At 43.6% G+C, this 13,285-nt stretch overlaps 1 protein-coding gene across 1 annotated transcript in view; it reads left to right on the forward strand.

The window, feature by feature from the left end:
• Window positions 1-2,429: 2,429 nt before the first annotated feature.
• The window catches only part of fhip2a (FHF complex subunit HOOK interacting protein 2), a 78,596-nt gene continuing 67,740 nt past the window's right edge, over window positions 2,430-13,285 (forward strand). The window contains exon 1 of the mRNA XM_072239589.1: window positions 2,430-2,706. Coding sequence (XP_072095690.1) covers window positions 2,662-2,706 — 45 coding nt within the window. The 5' untranslated portion in view covers window positions 2,430-2,661. The remainder of the gene's footprint in view (window positions 2,707-13,285) is intronic.

A 13,285-nucleotide genomic window follows, 5' to 3' on the forward strand; every position in this document is an offset into this window, starting at 1 on the left:
TCGGTGGAATGAGTCTCTGGCTGAATGTACTCCTGTGCCCAAACAGTACATTATGTAGTGGATGGGAGACATTGACCAAGATGGCATGCAACTTGGACAGCATCCTCTTTTCAGACACCACCGTCAGAGAGTCCAGTTCCATCCCCACAACATCACTGGCCTTACGAATGAGTTTGTTGATTCTGTTGGTGTCTGCTACCCTCAGCCTGTAATGAATTACTGAATCTGAAGTAAAAGGTACTGAACTGCAGGAGGAATTGAGCAGCATCTCTGGGAGGCAAAGGGTGCTGTTCCAGGTCTCAACGCAAGGTCTTGACCTGAATCATTGATGATCTTCTTTTCTCCACAGGTGATGATAGTGGTGAATCCGTATTGGATGTCCCCACTATTCAGATCAAACTCTCTTCTCACTGCTGCCATCAGAAAGAAAATATAGGAGCCTCAGGACCCTCACCACCAGGTTTAAGAACAGCTTCGAACAAAGTGGGATAACTACACTCACTTGCCCCAACATTGAAATGTTCCCATAACTAGTGATCTCACTTCAAGGACTCTTTCTCTCATTATCTCATGTTCTGCTTATTTATTGCTATTGTTACGTACCCTGTAACTGGGTTGCCAAACCAGCAGAAATGGATCACTTAGTTGGAGTCTGGATTACTGGAACTAAGAAAGTTTTATTAAAGAAATAAGTAACACAGCACTCTAATCGCAAGGATATAAATGAAACAGGCTAGCAATGATAAACCACACATGTACACAGAACTAGGATAATAGGAATCAATCAAGCTCTATCGCAGCCTAGGGGTAAAATGATCGGTCTCGAGTGATGCAGAGTTCAGTTCAGCTGAGTACAGTCCGCAGCAATCGCTGCTGTGCTGTTGGGGAGAGAGAGAGAAGGATGATATGCAAATCGGATTCAGACAGATCTTTGATGTTCCTCGCAGTTAGCTTTCGGGCGAACCCTTTTAATGTCTTCTGAGGTCACTGACTGTGACCCCTCCGTTCCAGATACGACCGTTCTTCCGCGGTGAACCCGGCACCCAGGCAAGGGCGGACACACGCACCAGGTTCCCGCCGATTGTACCTTTTCACCCTGTGCGTCTATGGTCGGTTCTGCGACCAGACCGCCAAACTCGCACCAACTTGTGGGGGCACACCGCTTTTCCAGGGTCTCGTTATCTCGTGATCTCGTGGTGTCTGTCGTGCCTTAGCGAACCTGTTCCTTTTATCCCCCTGCTGGGGTATCGCCTGTCCATCAAACTTCAAACAGTTCAGGTTCAAAGCAACCGGTCTGTCAATACTTGGAACTGTGTCTCTTTTCATTAATCTCTCTTCTCTCTCATTAACATTTTAAACGCTTCTCTCTTTGTCTCTTATCTCTCTCATCAGCATCAATCTTCTGATAACTTGGTCTTTCGTCACACTATTTATTTATATTTGCACAGTTTGTTGTCTTCTGCACTCTGGTTGATCTCTCATTGATCCCGTTATAGTTACTACTCTACAGATTTGGTGAGTATGCCTACAGGAAAATGAATCTGAGGGCTGTATATGGTGACATATTTGTATTTTGGTAATAAATTTACCTTGAACATGAGGACCTTTTAGAAATACTGACATGACAGAACCAATGCAAGAGACAGGGCAATATTGGAATAGAAAAATGTACCTATGAGAAGCAGCAGAAGTACCTCGCATCCGGAGTTTCTCGGTTAGCAGATGATTTCCCTCCACGCCTCTCTGATGTAGTGGGGAACCGCGAATGAGGCAAGTTACAGCTGGCTGAGTTTCCAAAGAGATCACCAGCTCGTAACCCAGCATGGATGAAAAGCTTGCAGGGAAGCCGGCTGGATGGATTCGAATTCAGGACCTTTCATCCCGAGGTCCAGCGCTGATACCACTACGCCACCAACTGGGTGACTTATGAGAAGTAGGTGACTAAAAATGTTGTTTTATGAGCTACAAGAGTCTAAAGTGCCACTTTTCCAATCACAGAACCTGACTTTAACATTTGAAAATTGCTAAATACTTAACTTAGAACAGAATAACTTATTTCTGTGGTAAAACAAATGATCCTTTTTGATGGCTGGTAGAGTTTTCCACAATGCTATGCCTTTAAGATCCACCCAGGGCTATTCGGAGACCAGGACTGTCAATTGGCCCCGCCCTTAAGGATGTGTCCTTACTGCCCCCTGGCCGCAGGATGATCATTGAGTCAAGCTGGAGGACTGCATCCTGCGCCCTCTGGTGCCAGGATGACCACTGCCTGCATTCTACGCTCTTGGTGACGGGAGGCCTTCGATGCTGCCGCGCCCCTGGCGGCGGGAGTCCTCGATGCTGCCGCGCCCCTGGCGGCGGGAGGACCTCGATGCTGCCGCGCCCCTGGCGGCGGGAGGACCACGGCGCAGCTAGAAGGAGCAGTCAGTGAGTGCACTGCCACCGTGTCGGTTGTGTACTGATTGTCGGGCCGTCCAAAGTGTTTACTGTTTGCGTCTGCGTCCGTGATCCGTCATCTGACTTCTTTTCCGTGTTCTAAATTACTGTTTTACTGTGTTGTGAGTCGAGGCTGTATGAACTGTCAGGCTGGATCGAACCAGGAAGAAGATTGAGGAATCCAAGGAGAAATTCCGCCGGGAGATCCGCGAGTCCAAGGCCAAGATGTTCACCAAATTCACCAACATCCTGCAGCAGGCGGTGGAGGCGGTGAGTCCCGGCCAGACCTGCCTAGCCCTGCCCTCCCTTCCCCTTCACTTTACCGCGGGATTCACACCGGGCCTAGTCTCTAGGAGCCTAGGGACCAGCTGCCTGGCATAACAATACTTCATGTATTTCCTTAACATTGCATCTTTCGCTTTGTTTCGATTTATTTCTAAAGCTTTATCAGGTACAGGCCTTGAGAGAATTGAGCTGTCTCCTCCCCTCCAGCTCTCCTCCCCCACTTTGTCTGATGGTCCAGTTCTTCTGGGGTGGGGAGAGTAGGCATTATATACATTATATATTGCGACTGCGGCTACGTTGTTGTCCTGGAACCAGCTGTTGGCCTCAGGCTTGACTCCCCCCCCGGCCAAACAGCCCCAGCACCTTGTATACAGGGTATGCTTCGGGGGAGGATATGCCTTTTGTCTGTGTAATTGCAAATTCCACTACAGTAGTTTGGGAGTGATCTGGAGAAAACGACGATTTCCTTTCCCAAGCGGGCTGGAGAAGCACTTGCTTTCATTTATTTCTGGGTCTCCTGTATGTAATTGCAATGGGTAATGCAAAGAGGAAACAAAGCAAGCAATAAATAAAGCGAGTGTGATTAATAATGCAGAACTTATGAATAAAGGCAGGTTGGTCAGTTGTGTGAATGGAGTAACTGCTATTAAATAATCTCTTTGTGTTAGGAAGCCTGCATACTTAAAAACAACAATGTGTTTCAGCACATTGACACTATGAAGGGACATAAACAACCTGAAAATTTGCTTTATTACGCTTATACTCTCACTTTTTATTCCTCTGTCCACTTTTCCATCTCTACAACATAAAGTGCTTTGAGGGATATTTTTCCAAATTAATACTAAGTTAGAGTTTATCTCAAGATACTTGGAGATAGTTGCCTAATTTTGCTTTCCAAGCTGTAATTCTTAATGGAGTATTTGAACTACAGTGGTCATCATCATCATGTGCTGTGTCGAATAACAGAAATGGTTTGCCATTGCCTTCTTCTGGGCAGAGTCTTTACAAAACGAGTGACTCCAGCCATTATCATTACTCCTCAGAGATTGTCTTCCTGGCGTCAGTGGTCACATATCCAGGACGTGATGTGCACTACCTGCTCCCATTGCTTCATGTGACCCTATCTGGTGTTCCACCTTGCCCAAGGGTGACCTACAGGCTAGTGGCATCTTCCTTCCATCTCCTTTGGTGGAGATGTATCTCTAACCCGTCATCCAGCTGCAGTGGTATAGGGTTTAATTTGCTGGAAGATAGAAAAAAAATGCTAGTCCTTTTATAGAGGTACAAAGGAGAACATGGACACTAATTGAAACTTTGAGAAGTTTGGTTAAAAATAAAGGTGTATTGGTTTAATTGAGCTGAGATCAGAAAGAGTGGGAACAATGGGGGAGCAGAGAGTTGGGGTAAAGAGCTTACAGAAGTGTGGCGCTTGTTTTAGAGAAACTATTGAGATCAAAGGGTGGCAGGGTGGAGATACGTCTCTACCAGAGGAGGTGTAAGATGCTCCTTCCCCCCACTAATGCTTGGGCCACCCTTGGGCAAGGTTTAGCACCTGATCAGGGCCACGTGAAGCCCTGGGAGCAGGTGGTGGATGGTCTTATGAGCAGCTGGTGCATATCACAAGTCCTGGTTATACGATCACTGACGCCAGGCAGACAATCTCTGAAGCTTATTGATAATGGCTAGGGTTACCCATCTTGTTAAGACACTGCCCAAAAGAAGACAATGGCAAAATGCTTCTGTAGAAAAATTTGCCAAGAATAATCATGATTATTGATAGACCATGATCCCCTGTGTCATACAACATGGTACATAATGATCAAATTCATCAATGTGTTTTTTTTTGGAAGGTATGATCATCCTTTCATTGGAGAACACTTGGCTGGTATTTGATTTCATTTTGTATGGTGTTTTACAGGGGAACAAGTCAGTCTTTTGAATAGTATGGATATATGTTTAGCAAAATAAACTTTATCAGAATTTGCCTGATTCTCAGATTCATGCCTGCCTCTGTCATGTAACTTTTTCTGGACATTTAATAATTACTATTTCTGTTTTTAGCAGTTATTGTATGAAGTGTCACTTGTATGTGTAAGTTACACACAGGTACCCACATGAAAATTTTTATGCTTTAAGCCAAGCTGGACTCTGTTAAAATTTGTTCTTGATTTTCGTACTTTTCTGTGATGACACACTACACACGGTACCGGAACTCACAGCCCAAATTTCAGTCAGATAAGTCAGCTGTCAAAAGAAAAATGTTGCTTTTGTTGCACAAAATGATTTTTTACTAATGTGCGGTGATGGATAAACTATCCTGCTGTGAACAAACACACTGATCTCATGAATTGTGGTCACCCTGAGATGTTCTGCTGAAGGTTGCTTGGGTTAAAATATCCTTGTTTGTTTATTTGTGGGACATGAGAGTTGCAGATAAGGCTGACTTCCTCTGAACACACAAAATACTCTGCAGATGCTGGGGTCAAAGCAACACCCACAACACGCTGGAGGAACTCAGCAGGTCGGGCAGCATCCGTGGAAAGAACAGTCAATGTTTCGGGCTGGAACCCTTCGTCAGGACTGAAGAGGGAAGGGGCAGAGGCCCTATAAAGAAGGTGGGGGGAGGGTGGGAAGGAGAAGGCTGGTAGGTTCCAGGTGAAAAACCAGTAAGGGGAAAGATAAAGGGGTGGGGGAGGGGAAGCAGGGAGGGGCCCCCTCCCCCAGCTGCCTATCACCTCCTTCATGGTTCCACCTCCTTCTACTACCCATTGTGCTTTCCCCTATTCCTTCTTCACCTTTCCTACCTATCCCCTCCCTGCTTCCCCTCGCCCACCCCCACCCCTTTATCTTTCCCCTTACTGGTTTTTCACCTGGAACCTACCAGCCTTCTCCTTCCCACCCGCCCCCCCCACCTTCTTTATAGGGCCTCTGCCCCTTCCCCCTACAGTCCTGACGAAGGGTTCTGGCCTGAAACGTTGACTGAACGTTTCCACGGATGCTGCCCGACCTGCTGAGTTCCTCCAGCGTGTTGTGAGTGTTGTGCTGACTTCCTCTGTCCATCCCTAAAAATGCCCTCAAGGAGCCAGTTACGATCTACCATCTGCTGTCACTTTGGTGAAGATATTCTCTGTGTTATTTAGTGAGTTCCAGAATTTAAACACTGTAATGATGAAAGATCATAGATTATTTATTCGTTCAATTGTTCGTTCATTTATTGAGATACGGTGAGGAGTAGGCCATGCAGCCCCTTTGAGCCTTGCTAACCACCAACCCACAACTTAACCTAAGCCTAATTACGGGACAATTTACGCTGACCAATTAACTTATTAACCGGTACATCTTTGGACTGTGAAAGCCTTCATAATCCAATTACATCCATGCGACCAATTAACCCACTAACCCATATGTCATGGGAATAGTGAGGGTGGAGCATCATAGGAAGGCTCTGGGACAGGTAGCAGAGGAGGAGTGCCTCGGGCAGTGGGTGGTGTGGGTGCAGACACACCCAGCCTCAAGATGCCAGGCAAGATTATTTGATTCAAACAATTGCTTTATTGATCATTACAGAAAGTCTTTGGTGCTTTCCTGTCCTTCCCCTTTTCCCAACCATGAGTCCCCTCTCCCTGCCCCTTTCCATTCTCAGTCCACAATAGAGACCCATATCAGAATCAGGTTTATCATCACTCGCATGTTAGGAAATTTTTTTTTGTGCGGCAGCAGTACAGTGCATTACACAAAAGTATTACAGTACTGTGTGCAAAAGTCTTAGGTGCCCTAGTGATATATATGTGCCTAAAACTTTTGCACAGAACTGTACGTATTAATATGACATCACCTTGTTTGTGAGTAAATGTACTACTTTTGAAAAACTTTTAGAAGTATAAGGAACAGTATTCTTCAGAAAATTGTGTTATGGGCATCCTCCCACATTCATCAACAGCATTATCTGTCAAATTAGGTTAGGCTGCTGTCAAATTTGAGGCAAAATCTTGTCATTTGATTTCACAAGCATTCTGTACTGTTATATTTCACCAATAATGCCTTTTCATTTTGATTATATATTTTCCATCTGGTTAGTGAACCAAATCATTGATTTTTTTCTACTCTTTTCTATGTCCCCAACCTGTGGGATATTTTTCTGTGATTTGTGTTTGTCATATAATGTAGACATCAGTTTGCAACAAGAGCTTCCTCCAGTAAACTTAAAAAAAGAGGGCAGTGTATTTCCAAATCATATTCCTTTACTTAAGCAAATTAAAAACTTAAATAAAGTTCTTCTTCTTAAACCTTATCACCCCAACTGGGACATTGGCCACTAACAGCAACTTGCCAGAGTCCTCTATCCTGGTCCAGTCTTTCAGTCTTTTAAAGGTGTAACCCATCGAAGATCCTTCTTCTCCCAGGGATGACATCTTTGGAGCTTCTGTTGGCTTTTCTGTAGCTCTGTGTTTTTACGAGATGGAGTTGCTAGCCCACACCCTCCTCCTTTTGTCGTAGGGCATGGGACCATCCAAGGTGTAGTTAGATAATAGTTACAGAGAAGGATAAGGTGATTGATCTTGCACTTTTACATCCACGTGGTCCAATTAATCTACTAACCTTTGTTGTAGAGAGATGTGATAAAATTATGACTCAGATTAGTCTTGCAGAGTATATGGGAGTCAAAGTAAAGTAGATTTATTTAATATCAAAGTACATCTATGTCACCGTATTCAACCCTGAGATTCATTTTCCTGTGGACATACTCAATAAATCCGTGATAGAGTAATAACCCTAACAGAACCAATAAAAGGTGGGACCACCGTGGGATTCAGCCTGTTGTGCAAACTACAACAAACTGTGGAAATGTATAAGGAAAGAACTGATAATAAATAAGTAAGTAATAAATATCGAGAACTTAGATGAAGAATCTGAAAGTGAGTCCATAGGTTGTGGGAACATTTCAATGAAGAGGCAAGTGAATTTGAGTGAATTTATCCCCTTTGATTTAAGAGCTGGATGGTTGAAGGGTAATAACTGTTTCTGAACTAGTGATGTATGCTCTGAGGCTCCTGTACCACCTTCCTGATGGCAGCAGTGAGAAGAAAGCATAGCCTGGGTAGTGGGTGTCCTTGATGATGGATAGGGTTGTCTAGTATGGAAACATGTCCTTTGGCTTAACTCGTCCATGCCAACCACGATGCCCACCTGAGCCAGTCCAATTTGGCTGTGTTTGCCTCACATCTCCCTTCCTATCCCCCTTCCTATCCATCTATCTGTTTATGTGTCTTTTAAACATTGTGATTGTACCCACTTCCTCTGTGTTTCAAAACTTTTAAATCATTCCTTTCTCTTCTTAAATCCATACCCTCGACTTTTAGACTTCCCTACACAGGAGCAAGGTGTTATCATTCAGCTTATCTGTGTCTCTCTTGATTTTATAAATCTTTAAAAGGCCACCCCTCAGTCTCCAAGGCTCAAGGAGAAAAGCCCCAGTGTATCCAGTCTCTCATTATGTCAAGCGATTCAGTTCTGGCAACATCTCGATTCAACATTTGTCCAAATTGCAATCAGTATTAAGAAATTATTTAGAATATTGGCAGTCTGTTGTATAGAGCCAGGCTGCCTTGTAATGAGCTATCTCTTCATTGTCAGTCTCATGGCGTTCATTCTGCTTTTGAGCGTTCTGAGGTGACAGATGAGTTCCTGAGGCTCCTTGATGTTTTCTACAGATGGGGCAGAAGGTGCCCGCCCGGTAAGGTAGGTGGGTCACTTGTGGGGTGGTGCATTCCTTCTGCTGAGTGCTGCTGAGCATGGACCTGAGTCCTCAATAGTATCCTCAAGTTCAAAGCAAATTCATTATCAAAGTATGTAGATGTCATCATATACTACCCTGAGATTAATTTTCTTGCAGGCATTCACAGTAGAACAAAGAAGTACAATAGAATCAATGAAAAATTACAAAGAATGATGAACAACCAACATGCAAAAGAATGCCAACTGTGCAAATACAAAATAAACCATTAATAAATAATATTGAAATCATGAGTTATAGAGTCCTTGAAAGTGAATCCATAGGTTGTGGAATCAGTTCAGCTTTGAGATGAGTGTAGTTATCCACGCTGGTTCAGGAGCCTCATGGTTGAAGAGTAGTAACTGTTCCTGATCCTGGTGGTGTGGGTCCTGAGGCTCCTATTCTTTCTTCCTGATTGCAGCAGCGAGAGGAGAGCTTGGTGTGGATGGTGCTGTCCTTGATGATGGATGCTGCTTTCTTGTGGCAGCGTTCCTTATGGATGTGCTCAATGCCGGGGAGGGCTATCCCTGTGATGGACTTGGCTGTATCCACTACTTTTGTAGGATTTTCCGCTCTTGGGTATTGGTGTTTCCATACCAGGCTGTGATGCAACCAGTCAATATACTTTCCACTCTGCATTTATAGAAGTTTGTCAAAGTTTTAAATGACCTGCTAAATCTGCGCAAACTTCTAAGAGAGTACAGGCGCTGCTATGCCTTCTTTGTAATGGTACTTCTGTACTTGATAATGCCAAGTTACTAAGCCTCTCACCCTTTGATTCCTCGGATGTGGACTGGCTCGTGGACCTCTGGTTTCTTCCTCCTGTAGCCAATAATCTGCTCTTTGGTTTTGCTAACATTGGGTTGTTGTGGCACTATTCAGCCAGATCTCCCTCCTATATGCTGATTTGTTCCCACCTTTGAGTCAGTCAACTACAGTGGTGTCATCAGCAAACTTAAGTATGGCATTGGAGCTGTACTTAGCCTCACAGTCATAATTATAAAGCAAGTAGAGCAGGGGGGCTAAGCACACAGCCTTGTGGTACAGCTGTGCTGTTGGTGATTGTGGAGGAGATGATGTTGCCAATCCGAACCGACTAGGGTCTGCAAGTGAGAAAATCAGTGAATGTTCCTTCAACACTTTGAATGTTCATCAGTTAAAGCTTCCCTAGAGTTGGTGGGGATGCTTCAATTTTTAAGGAGGATTTGAGAATATTTGCAATTAATTTTCACTATACACCTGATGATCATTTCTTCTGACAGAGCCCCGCATGGATCATTTTAGCGAGCCTGCTGATAGGCATGCAAACAGCATGGCCTGCCTGGCAGCTGAAGTTATGTGTAATACACAACCATTTCCTTTTTTTTAAGAGGGCTCTACAACGGGTAGTTAAAACTGCCAGTGCATCACCGGCATCAGACTACTGCCATCAAGGGCGTATATACAAAAGATGACGGGAAAAGGTCAACAATATTATAAAGGGTTCCACCCACCCTGCTCATGGACTGTTTGTCCCACTCCCATCATGGAAGAGGCTATGCAACATCCAAAACTGGACTCAAAACTGTTACCTTTCCCATCAACACCTCCAACCATTAACCCACCCTACCACCCCATGTTTCATATGCCCTGCTGTTACCTAAAAGAGCTCCTTTTGCCAAGAATCACTCGTCACCTGACCATTTCCTGTCAGAGTTGCAGAATTGTTGCAGATAGAGTTCCGATGCCCTTACTGCTGATCTGGGAGTGAGGTCGCATCGCTCTGTGCACTGAAAGGAGATGTCGCGGCCCAGTCAGAGAAGTTTCGATTCTCATTCAACTGGCCTGGGTACAAGGTTGGATTGCTCTGAGTGCTGAGTTCATTTGAAGAGCTTGAGAACGGCTTTGGCTTGGGTGACGGAATCTGAACCCGAAGAGAGTCGCTGGTGTAGGCCCAGAGCCTGGGTCCTAATGTGAGGAAGAATACATTGTTTAGACAATTTAAATGCCGGCCCAGATCAGAGGCGAGAGCTGATTTTGCTCACTCTCCATGATTTTCACTCTCTCTATGGCACTGGAGTCTTTCACTGTCTTTTGTTGGATCAGTTTAAACGCTGGCCCAGACAGACTGGTCGGGACGAGAGTTGATCTTGTTCATTCTCCATGATGGTATCTCCATGGCGCTGAGACTGTGAAGGCTGCCCTGTCCCCTGGCTGCTGCACTCTGTGCTCGCTGATGTGATGAATTGAGAAGCAAGACTTTGGGCCTCCTCAGGGCTGCTCCAGGGTTTGGATCTGAGGGCTCAAGTTTGGTTCGAATCCTGTTCTTGTTTGCTTCAATTGCATGATTTTTTTCCTTTCTCTTGCACATCAAATGTTTGGTCTCTTATTTTAATTTTTATTATTTTTTAATTTTTTTTCAGTTTTCTTGCTCTGTGGCTACCAGTGAGCAAGTAAGTCTCAAGGTTGCATAATCTGTACATTCTTCGATAATAAATGAATCTTGAACCTTGTGTTACTGTATGTTCATACAATCAGTCTAAGCTAATCTTATGTATATACGGCCGTACTCAACGGTTATTTGGATATTGTTTTATAGAATTGCATTTATATTGTATTTTTATGCTTACTGTTTTTTTTATGCTGCATCATTTCTGGAGTAGCAATCATTTCATTCTCATTTACACTCTTGTACTAAATGACAATAAGTAATCTTGAATCTTTTTTATGCTTCTGTGAATAAGTCACCCAAAGCTGGTATTCTAGTCATCTCTGAGCAAATGTAACAACAGCTTGGTTGTGGTCAAGTTGGTGCAGTCGTTCATTGATTCCATTATGGTTATTATTCTATTCTGGACTTAATGAGTATGCCTGCAAGAAAATTAAACTTATGGTTGTATATGGTGACCTTCGTGTACTTTGATAATAAACTTACTTTGTGTATTGCATTTCAACTGCAAAGGTTCAGATGAGCTTGTTCTGGAGTGGGTATCTGAGGAAGAATATTGTAGCAATAATACAGTCTCACTGAGATTGGAAACTCATTGCCTGGGATTGTAATTTGTATACTGTCAGGAAGCAAATACTGTTTCCAATTGGCTATCAATTCTGAGGAGAGCATTCCACAAACCTTCCATTTGTGAGGTCAAAAAAGGACTCACTTCCAAGGACCCTACAACTCATGTTGTCAGTATTATTTATTTACTATTTATACAATTCGTACACAATGGTTGCTTGCCGGTCTTTGTATCGTTTTTCATAAATTCGATAGCATTTCTTTATTTTCCTGCAGATGCCTGTAAGAAAATGCAATTCAAGGTAGTACAGCATATGGTATATATACCTACTTTGATAATAAATTTTAATTTGACTTTGTGTACACCCACACCCACCCACCCACCCAAGAATATGGGCTTGATGACCATACAATGGTGTGTGTGAGAAGTTTGACCACAGATGAATGTGTTCTTCCATATAATTGTTTAGGACGTAGCTATCAGTAGCTAGGCCAGAATTTAATATTTAATCCCTATTCCATATGGCCTTCAGCCACTAATGGTTGGATGGATACCTTTAATCGCTGAAGAGCTGCTGGGCTTTGGTTTTCATCATTTTCACCCAGTAACAAAAACTATTGTTGGTCTCCAAGTCAGTGTGCTTGTGTACTGGATGTCACAAGCTTGGAAGATGCTGAGATGCTGCAACATGGCCTATAGTTGATACACACTGTAGCCAGACGATGCCAGTGGCAGAAGTGGAAGAGCATGTTTACATTTGTGGATGGGATGCTAATCAAGTGGGCATTGTGTGTGTGTGTGTGTGTGTGTGTGTGTGTGTGTGTGTTGCTTGGATATCTTCATTCGGGATGGATTTGGGAATTGATTTTACTCTTGGAGAGTTGATACAAAGCATTTTATTGATTTTAAAACTACTTCCAGTACACCAGAGGTGGGGGAAATGAATGATTTATGTGGCGGTTGGAGAGCCTTGTCCTGTTTGAATTTCTTCATTGTTTGTGGAAATGTACTTGTTTACAGTGGAGGGGTTTCCCAAAGTAGAGTCTCAAAATTGAGGTATGTCCATTTAGAACAGAAATGAGGAATTTTTGTAGACAGAGGGTGATGGATCTGTGGACTTCATTACCACAGACAACTGTTGAGGCCACATCATTAAGTATATTTAAAGCGGATGTTGATAGGTTCTTGGTTCATCAGGACGTCAAAGCTTATGGGGAGAAGCCAGGAGAATGTGGTTGACGGGGATAATAAATTAGCCATCATGGAATGGTGAAGCAGACTCAATGGTGCTCCTGTGTTGTATGGTCATATTGCTGAAAGAGTTTTGCATTAACAAGCATGTACAGGTGTACCTAATAAAATGGCCACTGAGTATTAACTGCGGAGGAGTTAGTTTACTGTGAAGGAAAATTCTACCATTTCTAATCTTATTAGGCTCCAAAAAATGCTGACTGGTTCTAAATGACTTTTGGAATTGGTTATTAATGTTGAATATGTTTTCTTTAAGCTTAGGTATCAGGCTCAGATCAGGTGAATGTTCTGATGAAATAAGGTTTGAGTCAGGCTAGACTACGTCATGCCTTCCAGCACAGTAATATTACCCATGTCAAAATGATTTGTTGGGTATTTCCACATGTCCTCTGTTCTCGATCAACAGCAATGGATCCTTCTTGAGCAGAGAGATCAGAGGATGCATGTGATCTGTCAGCATGGAGTAGCCACTGCCAGTCCCTACCACTCACTGTGCTGGCAAGAGTGCATCTCTGAGCCTCACACAACAGCACTGAGCATTTGC

Source organism: Mobula birostris, chromosome 21 (assembly GCF_030028105.1).
Source record: "Mobula birostris isolate sMobBir1 chromosome 21, sMobBir1.hap1, whole genome shotgun sequence".
Classification (NCBI taxonomy): domain Eukaryota; kingdom Metazoa; phylum Chordata; class Chondrichthyes; order Myliobatiformes; family Myliobatidae; genus Mobula; species Mobula birostris.